Here is an 18,967-nt window from a genome sequence, read left to right as displayed (position 1 = left end):
ATTTTATCTTAAAATTAATTATACTTAGTTGGGATTTTGTCAATATAATAAATATGTGAAAATGTTTATCTGAAAAATAAGATGATCACTTTATCTTGCAAAATTCCCGGTAAACAGATAAACACTTGTTTTTGATTTGCTCGTCTCTACACTCTTTTTCAGAATTTGAAATGCTTGTATGTTATTGAAAAAAGTATATATATTATGAAGTACCTTTCCTTTTTCATTTGTTAGATTTGGTAGTATCAAAACTTGTTATACAACAAAATTCAACAGTTCAAAATAAAATTACTGATAAATTATTTATCAGTAATTTTATAAATTTCTCAACCATTTCAAACTGTCAAATTTGTTTAAAACATAGGCACATGTCTCATTAAATTAAAAAGAATATATGTCTCTGAATTCACATTATAGAAATAGGACAAGGTGTAGTCAATAAACGTATTTACACTTTTGGTATTTAGCTATATTTTGCCTCCGAATGACCTTAGATCTACTCCGAATCACCTTTGACGTCAGGCAACAATCACTTTTTAATTGTGACGTCAAGTGTTTTGAATTATGATGTCAAAGTTTACGGGAACCTGTGTGATTTTACGTAATGGCGGACAAATTTGCATACAAGTGTAAATACGTCTATACGATGCAGTACGGTAAATCCGCCCACATAAGGCTTTGATCGTATGTATTTCTGCTTAATTATATACAAATTGTATCACATTTAATATAAATCAATTCACTGACAGATCAACTTTGAGTAGTTTATCTCATTTCCCAAAAAATATCTGAAATAAATTTTAAAATCAACAAAACAAGTGGGTCATCCATGTTTTTATCGAAAATGTGTTTGTCCGGTAAATCCGTCCATGCACAGTTAATATGTATGGAAGGCCAATTTATCACAAATTTATGGAAGGAAAAGGTGATCTATTTATTAAAAGACCATTTATAAAGGGATTCCAGATAATCCAAAAAAAAAATTTCAAGTCAGAAATGAGTTTTGTAAATAATATGATTGTCCTTAGCTTTAGGAACTGTATTATAAATATCACTAGATATTTTCGTAATAAAGGATTTTTCTTTAAAATTTGACATGCAGTGATGATAAGTACAGTTCCTTTGAATAAATTAGCAGACGAAATATTCACAGAAGTGACAATTACGGAAGTAAACGGGAGTGGGCGGGTTTACCGGACGGGCGGAATTACCGGACACTACTGTAGCCTTAAAGTTTAGAAAAAACTGTTAAAAATTGATGTTTTGTTGGTATTAGTTTGTTCCAGCCCAAAGTTGATCCGGCCTAATAATAAAATAATGAATATTCTATATTAACATCGGAGGATTTGATTACATATTTGTTTCAGGGTAAATGGAATTTGCACAAAGTAACATCATGTTAATTTAAACTTGTTAAGATCGCAGTCAATTGAAAAAATGTGAATTGCTGCTGATTATTGTTGATGGTGCTAAATTCAGTTATGTATGTTTTTATCATAATTATGCATTCACAATAGTCTTGTTTACTTGTAATATCCATAGTTTTTTTTTTATTTTGATGTTTTGTGGTATTTTTTCACCTAGAATATCATTTTTGACTGATGTAGACTGTAAATACGAAGTCGGTGATCATATTATTATTTTACATAATTAAAATGGAAATTTATATATCAGCAACATACTAGTATAGCTTTTTACAAAAAATCTATGGATTTGAAATTGAAGATTTTATGATTTTAAGACAAATTTAAGAACATTTTTCGCCGTTTTATGTGCTTTCCTGTAAAATGTTTACCTATTTTGAAAGAATTTAATCAGTAATATTTGAGATAAAAAGAGATAAATGCATATTTTTTCAATTTTCAGTTATAGTACAACGAGCCAAAGTTGTATGCAAAATTTTACCAAAATCTGTGACAAAGCCCAATTACTGTAACCACTTGACCTTAAGGTGATAAATTGATTTGAATTCAAATATTTTATATCAAAATAATGTTATATTTCTATATGAAATATTGATTTAATATTTGACATATTTAAAAAAGTAATCCAGTAAATGTCTCATCTAATGAAAATCAGATAGATAACCTATTTAAATATTCGTCAAAAGCACACTTTTTATGACCCCACCATAGCGGAGGGGCATTAAGTTTTACCCTTGTCCGTCTGTCTGTACATACGTCCCAAAATTGGTTTCCTTTCTCTTACTTTAGTTTGCCTCAACCAAATGTTATGAAACTTATGCACAATGCTTATAACCGCAAATGCCCCCGCCGTAGTGGAGGGGGCATTAAGTTTTACCCTTGTCCGTATGAACGTCCCAAAATTAGTTTCCATCTCTAACTTTAGTTTGCCTCAACCAAATGTTATGAAACTTATGCACAATGCTTATAACCACAAACCACAGATAAAATTTGAATTTTGCTATCGTCACTTTTACCATTCTAGAGTTATGCCTCTTTACAAATGGAAAAATTGCTGAATTTTTTTACTGTTCAGCTTTTATATTATTATAAAATTCATATTTTTTTTCAAATTGGAGCCAGATCAACTTGGGACGAAATGACTTGGGACGGATCGAAATGAAAGCATTTTGCTCATGTTGCATTTGGTAAACAGTGATGCTTATTGTGGCATTATAGTGTATTCAACATAGAAATTGAATGCACAGCACAAGACAGTATGGACAATTGCATATTCACAGAAAATACCTTTGCCAATATAACCAGTGTTCCATATGCTGGTTTGCTTATAGTCCTTTCAGTCTGATATTGAGAGACTACAGCAATAAAGTTTAAAGATGTGATATATTTTCCTTGTTTGATTATTTTAACCCATACTTGCAATTGTGAAGCAGGCAGTATATACTGCCAGTAAGAACGGTTTAGTACCTTGTGGTTATGCTTCAAAAAAGTAGTTTTGACAAATTGTACTAGTTACAAAGGTGTGCAAGAACAATTTGAATGCAGGTTTTAACATATAGAATTCTTTATTGGTTGAACAGACAGGAAACAATTTCTTGTTATAAACGATTGGGTGGTGTTACATCTTACAACATGTACAAAGTCTATCCAAATTATTTTTGCACAGAATTCCTCTTAAGCCGGTGCTAGGGGCCGTCTTAAACTTGCAGTGAGGTGAGAGTTTTTTTGCTCCGTGTTGGTGTCTCACTGTGACTTTGAGATGAAGAACAGCAATAAAAGCGCTGTTCCTTTTCTTTTTGTATGTTTTTTTGTTGTGCATTTACTGATTTTGTGTCATGGATGGATACCCCATATCTTTTGTTTTTCTATTAAGCAGTCATCAAGAGTCACTTTTTTTTTACTTTTGCATACATATGTATTAAAACATTTATATAATCAATATAAGCACTTGTGTTTCTGAATCCTATTTGCCACAATGTGAATTCATAAATTGTACAAGATGTATTTAATTCATCAAAAAATATTGTTTACGCTAAACATTTATAACATAATGGATCACATTAGACATTAGTTTTTTGTTCTAAAACTTATTATTTTACTTCATGTAGTTTAGATATTCAAATGTTGATCAGCATGTTTGCATAATAAACTGATTATAAAAATGAGGTGGTCACTCTGGTCATCCTCAATTTAACTGGAAAAGTCAGTATCTGTTATAATATGTTTCATTTATTATACATGTAGGTACATGGGTAGCTTACTGTGACAGATGTTATAATTATTAAGAGATGGCAACTGGTGATATTGCTAACAATTTGAGAAAACTTCAGAGGGAATTGAAATTAATCAAGTTTTCTGACAATGTGGATCTCACAGGGTAACTTTTATTTAGTATCTTACACACACTTGGTTGAACAATTACATATATGTGATTCAAGACATGGATGGAGAGTTGTCTCATTGGCACTCATACCACATCTTGGAATTCTTATTCATATAATCATGATTATCTTATGGTTTTTACCTGTATTATATAGAAGCTAAGATACATATCTTTGCACCTAATTTATTGATATGTGCTGTGTCCAAGCTTAATGTATTCAGTTACACTATGATGTCTGCCTACATAAAATGTAAAAGGGTCTAAATGCTGGTGTAGATTTTTCATCATAAAGCCTTGTTTAACTCCCACTTTCCAAGTTAAAAGCTATTTTTGCAAGTCATGCATATAGCTTTTTTCCAATTGTAATTTCAGACAGTAAATCCATGCATATGTTGAAATAGTGTTGCCTGTTATTTACTATTTTCCACGTTTTGAAGGAAAAAAAATGTGTACATTTGTATCATGTGTATGTTTACATTTGTATGTTCTATCAATCATTTTATGTAATGACTTTTTTTTTACATTTAAAATATGGTTGAGTCATCAGCATAGCATACATAAGCTTTCTTTTCATAAGTCATAAAAAGATTTATACTTTAATTTTAAGTATATTTTTGTGGTCTTGTGACATGCAGTTGGACATCAGTGGCGGATCCAGAACTTTTTATAAGGGGGGCTCAGTGCTCACTGACTGACCTGAGGGGAGGGGTGCCCGCTCCAGTCATACTTCAGTGATTCCCTATATAATCAACCAAATTTTCCCCACAAAAAGGGGGCCAGGGCCCCCTGGATCCGCCTATGAACATGGTTTGACTAGCATGTGTGCAACAATTTTTCTGAAGGCAGTGAGAATATCAAAAACCTGACCTAATGGTTATTGATTTACTGAAATAATCGAATTCAATGTACCTAATGTCATACTGGACTTCTAAGCTTCCAATCTTAGTAATTACAGCCCGTGGTGTTTCATCCAAATCTTTGTAGCAATAGAGTATTGAAACTTATTTTTCACTCTAATCCTATTTGAATTAAGTTTAAAATTTATTGACAGTATATTTCTCTTTCATGTCAAAAATTTACAGTTATAGTGCTTCAAGGTATAAGAAAACAACCTCTGAGCTTTTTTTACATGTCTTTAAAGAACAGAATATTGATATGATTTAATGTTGTATGTTTTAGAATGTCACAGGGAACACCCACAGCTTTCCTGCCAATATATCATTATCTGTTCACCAGTTACAGTCATGCCATAGCTGAAATGATCTCATCATCAGATACAGAATTGTATGGCAAAACAGATTTTAGATTTATAGAAGCTGTATATAAGGTATTGTTACATTGTAAACTCAAAACCATGCAAACATGTCATAACTAGAGTTGGGCTTATATTTATCCTGTAAAAGCAGGGTTGTCAGTAGTTGTAGTTTGTTGATGTGGTTCATAAGTGTTTCTCGTTTCTCGTTTTTTATATAGATTAGACTGTTGGTTTTCATGTTTGAATGGTTTTACACTAGTAATTTTTGGGGCCCTTTATAGCTTGCTGTTCGGTGTGAGCCAAGGCTCGGTGTTGAAGACCGTACTTTGACCTATAATGGTTTACTTTTATAAATTTTGACTTGGATGGAGAGTTGTCTCATTGGCACTCATACCACATCTTCTTATATCTATTGATTTAGTATGAAATGGAAAAGTAGGGATATAACTTATTAACTCAAGTCACAAAATCCCTACACACATTTGACAAAACAAAAGAATAGGGCTTCTATTGCTGTTCTTCATCTCAAAATCACAATAATGCTTACAATATGGAGCAAAATCTTCCACCTATGAGTTAGGGATTTTGTATGTACCAGTATATCTTTTTAAATTGTGTATGATTGAGAACAGTAAAGGAAAAGGAGGTGTTGGTCTTGGTTATCAATGGTTATATTAGTAACTTTGTAGTGTTTCATATTGTTGCTGCAAGTTTTATAGAATCAATACAAAATTCCTTATAAATTGGATATGCATTTTACAATTAAATGCAATTAACCTACTTGTGTACAGGCACATATTTTTGCAATGATAGATAAAATTAAGCTGTGCATTAAAAGCCCTCATTTGTGTATTAAAATAATCTTTACTGTTGTTTAGGTGATATACTAATACATTCATATACATGTGAGTGCACTTCACTTGAGAATTTGATACAATGAATTTCTGAGGAATATTTGCCACAAAATGTGGGTCATGAAATTAGAAAAGCTTTTGTGATTTTATTCCAATGGTAAAATACATCTACAGAATAAATCAATTAAAAGTGTGATCATTGAGAAGAAACTCCATAAAATTAAGAATGGAAATGGGGAATGTGTCAAAGAGACAACAACCTGACCAAAGAGCAAATGAAGGGCATATATATATTGATTCGAAAAATAAATTTATTTTATTTTCACTTATAATTATGTTCATATTTTTCATGCATTATGATATATATCTACCATTGTAATTACAGCTAATGAGAGATATGTTTACTTACAAACCACCAGTGACTAAAGAACAGTTCTTCAATGCTGGATTTGCTGAGAGAAAGATTATCATGTGTGCTGATGTTATTCAAATGATCAGGGAGAAGAACAAATCTTTACAACCTAATAAAAAGTCAACAACATCTGCTGTTTCTACCATTTCCCAAAATCTCAATAAAAAGGTATACGGTTTGATAAAATTTTAATTTGATTATAGACAATATTCATTGTAAATCATCATGTTCATATGAGAAAGAAAATGATATAGAAATACTCAATGAAAAACACACAAAACTTCTGTTTCCCAAACCTCTAACAAACATTATTACAAGTATATACACTGTGCATGCTGTGTATAACCATTACATCAGAGGAAATGCTGAAAAGAACAGGAGAGCCATTTTTCATGCCAAAAAAAAGTTAGTTTCTTTTAACTCCCCAGATATATATGTGATTTTCAGGATATCTGCTCCAACTTTGACTCAACATGTCAATTGATAATTTTATGATGCATCACACAAATATTGAAACTGAATCAAATGATAAATAACCTTATAATCGACCCAAGCAAACACACAAATTCATGAAAATAATGATGTTTTAATGATTAAATGTCACATGAAAGTTGGTTCAGCTTTGAAAGTAATATCAGAGGGGGTGCATTTTGTTGAGAATCAAAACGAAAGCTAGAGCAAAATTTTAATTTTAAATCATTCTAAATTTATCTGTAATGATATTTGTACTTTTATTGCATTTTAAAGTCATCTAGACCCAAACTAACAGATTTAACAAAACCTCCATCACAATCAGTCACAGCAAAGTCCTCTACTCGTCCAGGATCAGCAGATCACAAGCAGGTTACATTTGCATCTGAGGAAGTTGTGAATGAATTAAAACAGCCACCTAAGCAGCATGCCTCTAGACATGTGGCACACAAAGAGCCACCATCTCCAGTTACCATAGTAAACATGTCTCCTAGTGTTACCAAGGAGATTATACGGATGGATGAACATCCATCAAGAGGATTTAGATATGCTGTAGTGACCCCTGCTATTGCAAAGATGCCTAACAAATTGTCAAGAGCAGGTGATACAAATGCCAGTAAAGGTATGTTATCCATTAAAAAGCTTTTTAACATGTTCACAGGCACCTGCAGTTAAAAGATCACAACTTCAAAAAAGGTAAAAAAGAAAAAGCAGGACATCTGCAAGACCTTTAGAAAAAAATTTGTTTGGAAAAACTTAATTTGAAATGGCTAATTAAAATGTGTGAACTTCATAGATAAATTTGAACCACATCTTTGTATGTTAGTCTTCATGTGCTTATGCTTGATAAAACAATTCCAATTTATTAGATATGGCATGACCAAACAGGGAATATTGACATTGAAACTAAGATGTAAATATGCAAATAGAATATTTTTGTGAAAACACAGCATTTATCACTGTATCTCAGTAAAATAACATATGACAAGGGTTTTTGAAAGTGAATGTTCTAAGGTAAATTATGTATGTTGATAATTTAATTGAAATAATTTTATTACATCTTGAATTAAAAATTTTAGGATTAAATTTTGATGAATGTGATGATATTGAAGTTGTAAATGCTACATCTCCTGATGCTTCTCTATATGAACCAATACACAACAGTACAAGTATTGCACAGGAAGAAATGCAGGATCATTTATCTACACTTCAACATGTAAGTATTCCTCTATCTCTGTATGGACCAATACACGACAGTACAAGTATTGCACAGGAAGAAATGCAGGATCATTTATCTACACTTCAACATGTAAGTTTTCCTATAATTCTGTATGGACCGATACACAACAGTACTCGTATTGCATAGGAAGAAATGCAGGATCATTTATCAACACTTCAACATGTAAGTATTCCTTTAATGTTGTTCAGGTACAATGTTGAGGAACAAATTAAAAACATACCCTGGTTGAGGGGGAGGGGGGAAAGCAGTCAAATAAAAAAAAAAATACAATGGTAAATAAAAGAATAACAAACATTGTTCCACTATATGCTACACAGAAAACCTTAGATTGAACAACATAAACCTAATCATAAACCAGGGGAGAGCTCAGGAGATTCTGAATGGAATAAAGCAGTCTTCACTTCACTAGTGAACTGGAGAAAGTAATATAAAGCTGAATTTCTTGTGTATTTGTTATCTTATTTGATATAAGATACCTAACATTTATGATGGTACTAAAATAGTAATGGTCTGTTAGTAAAATTTAGTCAATTCATAATCATTGGTTTTAAATTTGTCAAATTAACTGCATTAAGCCTACAGTGATTTAAGAGTTTATAAATGAGATATGCTTATTATTAAATCATGATTAAAAATATATTCTGTTATTCTACAGTCAGTTGAGCTTGTAACAGAAAGACTATCAGGTTTCGAGTCAGCTATGTCCTCAGTTACAAAGATTATGCAAGACCATCAGACCTCTACAGACCCCCATTTAATAGATGTAGTGACTCGAATACAACAACAGATAGAAAATCTAACCGCCAGAATGGTTCTAATGGAAAATAGAGTATCCATTGTTGAGTCTAAGGTAATCAGAGAAACTTGATATCTTTGAATATGACCACTATAAAAATATTGGGGTCAATATTGCACTGGCTTTATCCTTCTATGTCTTTTAAAATTTTGAATTGCTTTTAATGTCATTCTAAATGTAGATACACTGGATGTTAAAGACATATTTCTTGAGAGGAAAATTTATATAAAATTGAATTATTCTTTTTATTTTTTGTTGTTGATTTAATTGACTCAATTGTAAAATGGGAACATAATAATACACTTGGTTTTAATTGTTATCTTTAGTTAGAAAAATCCTCACCTATACCAGCAAGAAGTTCAGAACCTCTAGTGAATGGCCAAAGAGACCAGTACACTTCACATAGTCCAAAAGAAATCCGTCATAAAGAAATTCAGGGCTATTTGTCTAAGGAAAGCTATCCAAGTGAAGTGCAGCGATACACTTCCACAGAAATCCGTCCTAAAGAATCTCAGAAATATTCACCAGAACAGATCCGTCCAAGTGGAGTACACAAGACTACCACAGAGAGCCATGCATATACATCAAATCAGGCCCAACATCTAGAATCAAACTTAAAATATGTGGATTCTAAAGAGAATCATCTTCAACGTCAAGTACCTAATGGTAGGCATCTTTTTAATAAAGTTTTAGGAATTCTATGTTCCTTTTTTATGCCCCCGCCGTAGCGGTGGAGGCATTAAGTTTTACCCTTGTCCGTCCGTACGTCCCAGAATTGGTTTCCGTTCTCTAACTTGAGTTTGCCTCAACCAAATGTTATGAAACTTATACACAATGCTTATTACCACAAAACACAGATTAAGTTTGAATTTTGGTTGCATCACTTTAACATTTCTAGAGTTATGCCCCTTTATAAATGGAAAAATTGCAAAATTTTTAGTTTCCGTTCTCAAACTTAAGTTTGCCTCATCCAAATGTTATGAAACTTATACACAATGCTTATTATCACAAAACACAGATCAAGTTTGAATTTTGGTGGCGTCACTTTAACCTTTCTAGAGTTATGCCCCTTTATAAATGGAAAAATTGCAAAATTTTTATTTTCTTCTAAATATCCAGTAATTTTTAAAATTGGAGTTATCTTCCTTTGTTCATGATTATAGTTGAATCAACTACAATCAATGCTTTATACAATGCAATGTTTAATTTTGACTTCCACTGATAAAACACAGATCAAGGTGAATTTGGGTAGTGTCACTTTAACCATTATTGAGTTATGCCCCTTTATAAATCGAAAGATTGCAAAATGTTTAGTGTCCATTCTGTAACTTAAGTTTGCCCCAACCAAACATTATGAAACCTATACACAATATTCATTACCACAAAACTAAGATCAAATACAAATTTTTTGTTTCCGTTTTCTAACTTTAGTTTGCCTCAACCAAATGTTATGAAACTTATACACAATGCTTATTAATACATTATACAGATTAAGTACGAAATTTGGTGGCGACACTTTTACCTTTCTTGAGTTATGTCCCTTTATAAACATAAAAATTGGTGAATTTTTTAGTTTGTCTCAACCAAATGTTATAAAACTTATACACAACCGTTCTAGAGTTATGCGTGTTTACAAATAGAAAAATTGCTGAATTTTTAGTTTCTGTTCTCTACTTAAGTTAGCCTCAACCAAATGTTATGAGACTTACACACAATGCTTATTACCACAAAACTCAGATCAAGTTCAAATTTGGGTAGCATCACTTTTACCGTTCTTCAGTTATGTCCCTTTATAACTATATGATATGCAAGCGGGGGCATCATCTGTGCCCACATGTGGACACTATCCACATTTATTTTACAATTCATAGTCTTTTACAATGAAAACTTTAGATTTGGTTTATAATGTTCAGCCTTGCATGAAGTATTTGTGCAGATTGCAAACTTTCCTTCTGTACAATATTTTAAAAGAATCTGTATCATAATTGTCAGACTGATTGCTTAAATAATTAGGATGTCAATGCAAAAATTATAATCATCATTGTCATATTAAAGTGATGTCAAATATTTTAGATATTCACAAAAAATGGATACATATTGTGCGAAATGAAATAATTATTTGTCAATTTAACACAATGAAAAAGTTGCAACAAAATTGTAAATTATAGAAAGTGCTAGCACTAGGTTTATCCAATGAGACACCAATCCAAAAACACAAAAAAAACTAAAGATACTAGAATGTCAGGTCATGAGATTGATACTAGTAAAAATACATTCAAATGCAGTGTGACAAATAACACTATCTTTTGGATGACTGGCTCTTGATTTCATGCCTGATAGTCGGAGTAAAGAGGCAACCACATTGCACTATCACATCTTTAGGATATTTATTTTTGAACATTTTAATTATTGCATTAGAATAGGAATAACAGTACTGTATTTGTATTTGAAGAGTTGTCACCATCAGTAGGAGATTTTGCTGTGACAACTCTTCAGATACAGTACTGATATTTCTTGATTTTTGATATATTAAAGATAATACATGTGTAACCTATATTTCGCAGGCCAGACTGTACAACCAGTTCTTGTTGACCCTTCACACACATCTCATAGTGCTAACTACTCAGATAATACATCTATTCCGTCTCATCTAACTAGTGCTGACCAGTTCTCCTTTGCCTTGTCCCCTATCCGTACCATCAAAGACAGTAGTATAATAAAACCAGGACAGAACACTACTTGTGAGGATACTTTTGCCTTGGAAACAGAAGATGATGCAAGAAGGTCCAGTACACCAACAGATTTCAAGGACCTTCCTATTAGAACCACCTGTGAAGATTCTTTATCATTCCAATGTGGAGATGTATCAATGCAGCAAAGGGTGGATAGAATAAAAAATATGTAAGTTTTTGTAGATGGTTTCACCTGTCTATGAATTAGGTATTCACCAAATAGTTATCAAAGGTACCAGGCTTATAATTTAATTTATAATTTAATACGCCAGACGCGCGTTTCGTCTACATAAGACTCATCAGTGACGCTCAGATCAAAATAGTTAGAAGCCAAAACAAAATGTCTTACTCCATTATTTTAAGGCAATATGCAAAACACCTAATTACACAAAAACATTGTGACATAATAATGTAAATTTTTTTTTATAGTTCGACATTTGTTGATGTCAATTCTAAATATAGTTTCTGAAACTTCATTGCCTAGAATGAATGCAAAAATAATTGTTTTAGAACTCGAACATGGCTACTTAAACTAAACTTTGGCATTTTGGGGTAGTAAAGTTACCCTTATGATAAGGGAGAGAAAAAACCTATAATATATGGTGCATTATGAACATTTTTTATATGATCAAGGTATTTTTCAAGAAGCCAGTATATCAATTTATGAAATGAAATGATCAAATCAGCCTTAATTCTGATAAATCAGCATCAGCAATACTGATGATGTTGCCCTGTTGATATAAATACAGCTTTTGGGACCCAGAAAAATTCAGAAAAAGCTGTTTTGGCCTATTTGCTTATACCGGATATTCACTTCTGAATATTGGAAATCTGTTATGCCTCACCTCATGTAGTATGTATTTAAAGAAACTGAACACTCATTGATGTATCAGATTTATTACAATGATTCAAAAGCCAAATTTTTATGAGCCTGTGCTTGAAAATAGTTATTTTCCAATGGAAGGGGGGCTTATATAATCATGTATTTTTTTCCACAAATTAAAACGTTTTGAAGTTTTTTTATTTTAAATTATTCTTCCATATATATTTAATGAACTTTAAACGGAAAGAAGAGATACAAATAGCATACCACATGAGTATAAAATTGTCTTAGGCCATGTAAGACTGAAAATTATCATGCCTCTTAGGTTTAAAAATGGAAACTACTTAAAAGTGCTTATTTTGGCCATATAATGCCAAAATGGGACATTTTTACAGAATTTCTATCAAATAAGATGTAAATCCTTTACTTTTATTCAGTTTGACAGTTTAATACCAGCAAATCATTCAGGGAAGTTGCTTAAGTACAGAATCTACATTTACTGAATTCATCTCTTAGGCCTGAGAACACAGTTATTTTGTAGTGCATTTCTTTCAGACAATAAATTCAAGTTAAAAAATTGCACCTGCGCTCTATCTCAAAAAGATTTTAACAGTGTTGTTTACTACCTTTGGGACACATTATATTAAAATTATAGAAAAATCTATTGGCTCTAACTCAAAATATGGACTATTCTATGTTAAGTGGGTCTAGAATTCAGTTTGACAGCTTCAGACATACTAATTTTTGACCTATTTTAACTGGACCAAATCACTACTTTACCTAAAAATTCATCACCCAAATTTTTTTAATATGTGATTTCATCCCCTTACTTAATATTTCATGCATAAAATATAAATAAATTAATTTGGAAAGTGTATGAAAAAAATTTGCAAGTTATACAGTGTCCACACTCTGGGGACTATATTTGTAGACAAAGAAAATCAAAGGCTGATAACTATGTCCTCAGACCACCTGTTTCATTTCCTTTAATTTTAATTTCCTTTAAAACACAAACTGTTGGAGCCAAACCCTCCCCCTAACCTGGGACAGTGGTGTAACAGTACAATATAAGAGCAAACTATTAAAGTCAATTGAAAATGGCTTAACTCATTCATTAATTAAATAAGGCTTAGATAATTTTACTACTTTTGCAATTTAAGGGACCAAAAATGGGTCTTTTCATACCTTCTTTGTTTCTTCACCTTGCCATCTGATTGTATATTTTTTTCAGGATGGTATCAACAAAAACTATGCTGAACCAGTAATGAGATTAGAGATAAACAACTGACAAATGACAATATTCAGTGATACATAGATCAGAACAGTATATGTACTAATATCTGACAAAGGACCTGCCTAATTTTTCTATTTACATTTAAACAGTAACAGTGGGGAGGTTGACTAGAGACTACAACAGTACTTAAATGGATGACACATATTTCAAGGAAGTTGAACAAAAAGCACTTTTTTTAATGTTAAAGTATAAATTTGTCATTTTACATTTGTACACATAGTATTTCAATCAAAATTAGTCAAGTTCTCAAAATACATGAAGGAAATATAAAGTGAGCAATGTAAGAATTGGTACCAGATGTTAGTGTGGCAGCACAGCCTTTGTGTATTTTGTGTATTTTGTTTGTAAAAAGACCCAGGTTATATTTAATTTGTAGGGAATTTATACTATTAATAAAACTTGAAAAGAATAAAAGGAAATGTGAACTCAACTGTCAATGAACATAAAAATGAGAAAAGACATTAACACTGTTTTGTTTTTGAAGTTAACTTTCTCATTGTCTACTGAAAGTCCTTTCGGTATCTTATTGGCAACAATAGGCTAGCACTCCTGAGATATCAGTGATACAGTCATTTTATGTAAATTTACTGTTTATTAAATGTTAAAATCATTCAAAACACTTAAGGTTTTCTATCCCAGGCATAGATGGCTTCAGTGTGATTCAGCTTCCAAGGAGTCAAACTTAGAATGACTTGAAAGTTTTATCCTATTTCTATGCCCCACCTACGACAGTAGAGGGGCATTATGTTTTTCGGTCTGTGCGTCTGTTAGTTCGTCTGTTCGTTCGTCCGTCCATTCGTCCGTCTGTCCTGCTTCAGGTTTAAGTTTTTGGTCAAGGTAGTTTTTGATGAAGTTGAAGATCAATCAACTTGAAACTTAGTACACATGTTTCCTATGATATGATCCTTCTAATTTTGATGCCAAATTAGAGTTTTGACCCCAATTTCACAGTTCACTGAACATAGAAAATGATAGCACGAGTGGGGCTTCCGTGTACTATGGACACATTCTTGTTGTTTAATCTTCTAATCTTCTGTAGTGGTTGATTGTGGGAGAGAAACAGTGTAGGTAGTTGTATATCTGTCCAATGTCTTCTAAGAGTTTCTACATGTACTAGATTATTATTTATTTTGTAAAACTTACCATAGTTGGAACATAAGTCTATTTCAGTATACATATATTTATTAAAAAAAGCATTAGTAGTTTTAATTTATTAATGTAGTACATGGTTTTAAAAAGTTTGCTTTGGAAATAGTTGAAATCATTCTATACAGATTTTTTTGCTGCATTTAGACATGCAAAAACATTTCTAGGTTTTTTAGCCCAATTCTCAATTATTCAGTATATATGTATGATATCAAGTCCGTACACTTTTTAACATTTATTAAACAGTCAGGGGCATTACTTAAATAAGTAACAATTAAAATTACCTATACAAGTAATGTTGAAAACGAGGCTATTTTAAATATTACTTATATAAGTAACTTTTCTGAATATTATTTTTGTAGGTGTCCAATTATACAGATTTTAGTAGCTTTAACAAATTTTCATAGTCATCTGGTTATTTTTCCCATGAAATATAAAATCTAATCCTTCTGAAACACTAATTAACTTTCTGACGCACTTATCTTTCATACTGACGCTTCTGGGTCAAAGATTGGTGTCATGGGACTATTAAATTATCATTTTCCTTCAAAATCTTGAAGGTAGACTGATATAAATAGATAGATACTTGTGAATTAATTAAGACTTGAAGTTATTTATAACTTGTAACCAAAATCAATTACATATGTTCCTTCAATAAGTGTTATTACTATTTTTTTCAAAAATGTGTAAAATAACTTATTCAAGTAATATTTTTGTCATTATTTTTAAAGTAACCCTTTATCTCTATACTCCTCTCAAATCTAATAAATTCTTTATTTTATGATATAAAATGATGTAAAAATTCATGAAAACTACATTTAGTCTATGCTTCTATTGAAATTTAAAATAACTCTATTAAGTAATTTTATTATTTTTAAAAACAAAAATTACTTATATAAGTAACTTAAAAAAATAACTTGTTTAAGTAACGCCCCTGACTGTTAAAAGTGTGTGGTTTTATGTGTGTTTCATTGTTAAATTATCTGCTCTGTTTGTATCATGCCAAATTGTAACATGTAATGACAATTTTGTTATTGTGACAATGTGGTGTCAAGAAATAAATCGTGTCATCTGTTATTGTTTCTGGTGCAAGATTCTCTAAATTATCTTCATGAATAGTTCATGGAACTGGTGCCTAAGAAGTTGTGCATTTATTAATTGAATTTGTTCACATGGCCAATGCATTCCATTTTGATATTTATTTTCTAATAAAATGAAAAGTATTTAGTTAATTTTGTATTTCCATATCATATAAAGCTGACGGGTAATTCCATTGTTCCTATATGGGCCTTACAGTGGCCTATAATTGCTGTTATCCACTTCATTTGAACTGGATATTGTCTCATTGGCAATCATATCACATCTCCTTATTTTATATTTTTTTCTAGAATAGATGTATAGTCATGTCTGTTTGTCTGCTAAGTGTACGATTTCATTAAAGAAACTTCATATGAACAGTGTCACCAAGGAGAAAACCCATATCAAAATGGGCTATAATTTTGTTCAAAGTCTTCTAATGGTCAAATCCCTTGAAATGATGTGACTCAATATGATTTTTCAAGCAGTACACTGAAAATATACTTAAAACGGGGTATAGATCAGTCAGACAGTGACATAACACAAAAAAACCTAAAAAGTAATCTTATATTAGTGTAAACATATTTAATCAAAGAATTTGATTTGTATAACTACAAGAATAAGTAAATGAAAAATATAAAAGTAATTGAAAAATTGGAATTAGGAAACAAGAGAAGTGCTCTTATATAAATCCATCTCCCTAAATTCAAAAATAAGATTACAAAACTATATCTACATGCTGAATGGCAAACGAATATGTATGAAACAAATAACAATTAATGAATACAATAAACTAAAAAAAAGTTCATTATTGGTTGTTATACATAAAATAGAAATAGTAAAGGGTGGAGGGAGAAAGGTGTTAAGAAAAATGACAGTGTTGTAACAGAAAGGGAAAATATTTCTTTATATGGGAGGAGTGAATAGAGGTATTGGATTGTACATGTTATTTCCAAATACACATTGTATATGACACTGTCACTCATGTGATGCTGTATGATATATTAGAATAAGGTACACACCAATACCTTCCAGAAAAGACTTAAAAGACTCTTAACATGTATCAGTATGTCTATAAATGATATGTACATATTAGTCAGATAAACAGAGAAGAGGAAAATGCATGTATAGTAAACAGAATGGAACTTACAAAAAAGAGAAAATACAAAATAAAAAAAAAATACACAGCAAAAAAAAAAATGACAATGTCAAATACTGACTTTACAGATAAAAACACTATATCATACTGATTAGTTTTTTTATCTTTTGTATGTTAGACCACAACTTGAACCTTGAAAGTACAAAACAAACATTAGTACCATATATAACAATAACAGAATATAAACTCTTGTAATCTTAGTTGAAGAAAAATCATGATTCAGTTTAAATTTAAGATATCTGGAATAATTCCAACATGAAACACTAAAATTTGAGAGTAATTATTGCGATTACAGGAAAAGCTGCATACAAATATATGTGTCAGATTGCAGAATGCAAATTCTTATTATTTCGATACTCACCCGTTTGCATAAATAAAAACTTCAAATAATTTCTGAATTTGCAGTATTTGAAAACACATTCAAATGAATCGATATATTTTACCCTCTTTCATCAGAATGACAAAATTGTGTATGGAGTTGCCACATGTAACCTTCTTAGTCAGTCTATGTCATCTGATCTCATCTAACTTTGATATCATCTTCACATTCAAGGCCATGCTATGTTTCGGTATGAAGTCTGCTCCCACAGTAGTTAAATCTGTTAGATCGATGACGAAGTGGTCCCAACATTGGGCTTCTGAACTTAAAAAATATTGAAAGAACCCAATCGGTGGTTTCAATGAGATGTGGATTCTTATAAAAAAAGTACCTACTCCAAAATCTTCCATAACATTCATTACAATGTTGCTGAAATTTCAAAACCATTGAATTTTCAAAGCTGTACACTACTATCCTCATTCTCAAATGAAAAGATCTATTACATCTTTTCATTAAACTCTACTTATCTAGGGATGGTAGATAACAATTGTTTTTTTATCCATATAAAAATCTTCTTTTATGAAAAATTACACTGATTTCAACAACAAATACACCAAAAAGGATATCTTCAAAATGATGACCTTTTTGATTCACAACATATTTGATGAGTTTGTTGGATTGGTATTTCAACAAACAGTCGATATTTCAATGGGTACTAGTTGTAACCTCTATTGGCTAAAATGTTTTTGTACTCATTTGAAGCCGCATTCATACTGGAATTTATAAAAGACAAAAAGAAAGGCATCCCACAGAGATATATTAATAATTTCCAAATTAGAATTTCAGTGTACGCATCTCATATATCCAAGTTATCATGAAATTAAGGGTACTACCAAAACTAGAGGGTCTGTCTTATTCTTTTCTTTGATTTTGAAACACATATGCACATCTTCAAACTAGAATCTATGACGAACGTGAGAATTCCAGCCGTTCTAATTGTAAACTTCCAATTCCTCTGCAGAAACATATCCGATGGCCTTTACATATCTTAAAAGAAATTGACAATGAGAGTCGATTGAGAACAATTCTTTACAAAAAAAGGTGATTTCATTATCTCAATTGCGAACTTTCAATTTCTATGTAGTTACATTCCAGCAGCGCCAGTTGATACGATATTCCAGAGCTCGCATTTCCTATCATGATTTCCTTGATAAAGGGTTGCTGCTTACAAGGAAGCTATTGAACCAAGAGTTCCCAGTGGTGAAGTATTAATCATCCCTTCGAAAATTTTACGGGCGCCATCACGAGTATGTTAACCGTTATGGACTTTATTATCAGGGCTGTACACCTGCCCCAACATGGTTATGAGGAAAAACAATTGAATTCACCACTACATAAGTAACCGTCAACACCATGCCTTGGTTAACCGATGCACTGTACATGTGTTTCAACTCCCTAGTGAAATGTGTCCGTGGTCTAAGATCTTTAGATTAAAGAAGATTCTACTCTGTAAATTTTCCATTTGTGTACTTTTGCTATTTTGCTATTCTGTCAGAGTGTGGATTTGCATGCCGAGTGATTC

The 18,967-nt window shown here is 31.4% G+C and overlaps 1 protein-coding gene across 2 annotated transcripts; it reads left to right on the top strand.

Moving 5' to 3' along the window:
- Window positions 1-109: 109 nt before the first annotated feature.
- LOC127714295 (uncharacterized) lies at window positions 110-16,062 on the top strand. Of its 2 annotated transcripts, none has more exons than XM_052220355.1 (11): window positions 110-176; window positions 3,669-3,801; window positions 4,987-5,134; window positions 6,302-6,496; window positions 7,076-7,421; window positions 7,879-8,015; window positions 8,695-8,889; window positions 9,162-9,501; window positions 11,400-11,736; window positions 13,622-15,075; window positions 15,779-16,062. In XM_052220355.1, the coding sequence occupies exons 2-10, from the start codon at window positions 3,713-3,715 to the stop codon at window positions 13,653-13,655; spliced, it is 1,821 nt and encodes a 606-aa protein (XP_052076315.1). In that variant the 5' UTR covers window positions 110-176; window positions 3,669-3,712; the 3' UTR covers window positions 13,656-15,075; window positions 15,779-16,062. The 2 variants fall into 2 exon arrangements, with proteins under 2 accessions (XP_052076315.1, XP_052076316.1); XM_052220356.1 differs by lacking the exon at window positions 110-176 and adding an exon at window positions 404-684.
- The last annotated feature ends 2,905 nt before the right edge of the window (window positions 16,063-18,967 follow it).

Source organism: Mytilus californianus, unplaced genomic scaffold (genome assembly GCF_021869535.1).
Source record: "Mytilus californianus isolate M0D057914Y unplaced genomic scaffold, xbMytCali1.0.p SCAF_9, whole genome shotgun sequence".
Classification (NCBI taxonomy): domain Eukaryota; kingdom Metazoa; phylum Mollusca; class Bivalvia; order Mytilida; family Mytilidae; genus Mytilus; species Mytilus californianus.
This window is presented reverse-complemented; position numbering and strand designations above follow the sequence as displayed.

Bases quoted from the DNA above. Each gene is read 5' to 3' on its own strand.
- LOC127714295 (XM_052220355.1), top strand. From the start codon at position 3,713: ATGGCAACTGGTGATATTGCTAACAATTTGAGAAAACTTCAGAGGGAA. The intron at 3,802-4,986 runs GTAACTTTTATT...TGTATGTTTTAG, and splicing joins GACAATGTGGATCTCACAGG to AATGTCACAGGGAACACCCA. The intron at 6,497-7,075 runs GTATACGGTTTG...TGCATTTTAAAG, and splicing joins CCCAAAATCTCAATAAAAAG to TCATCTAGACCCAAACTAAC.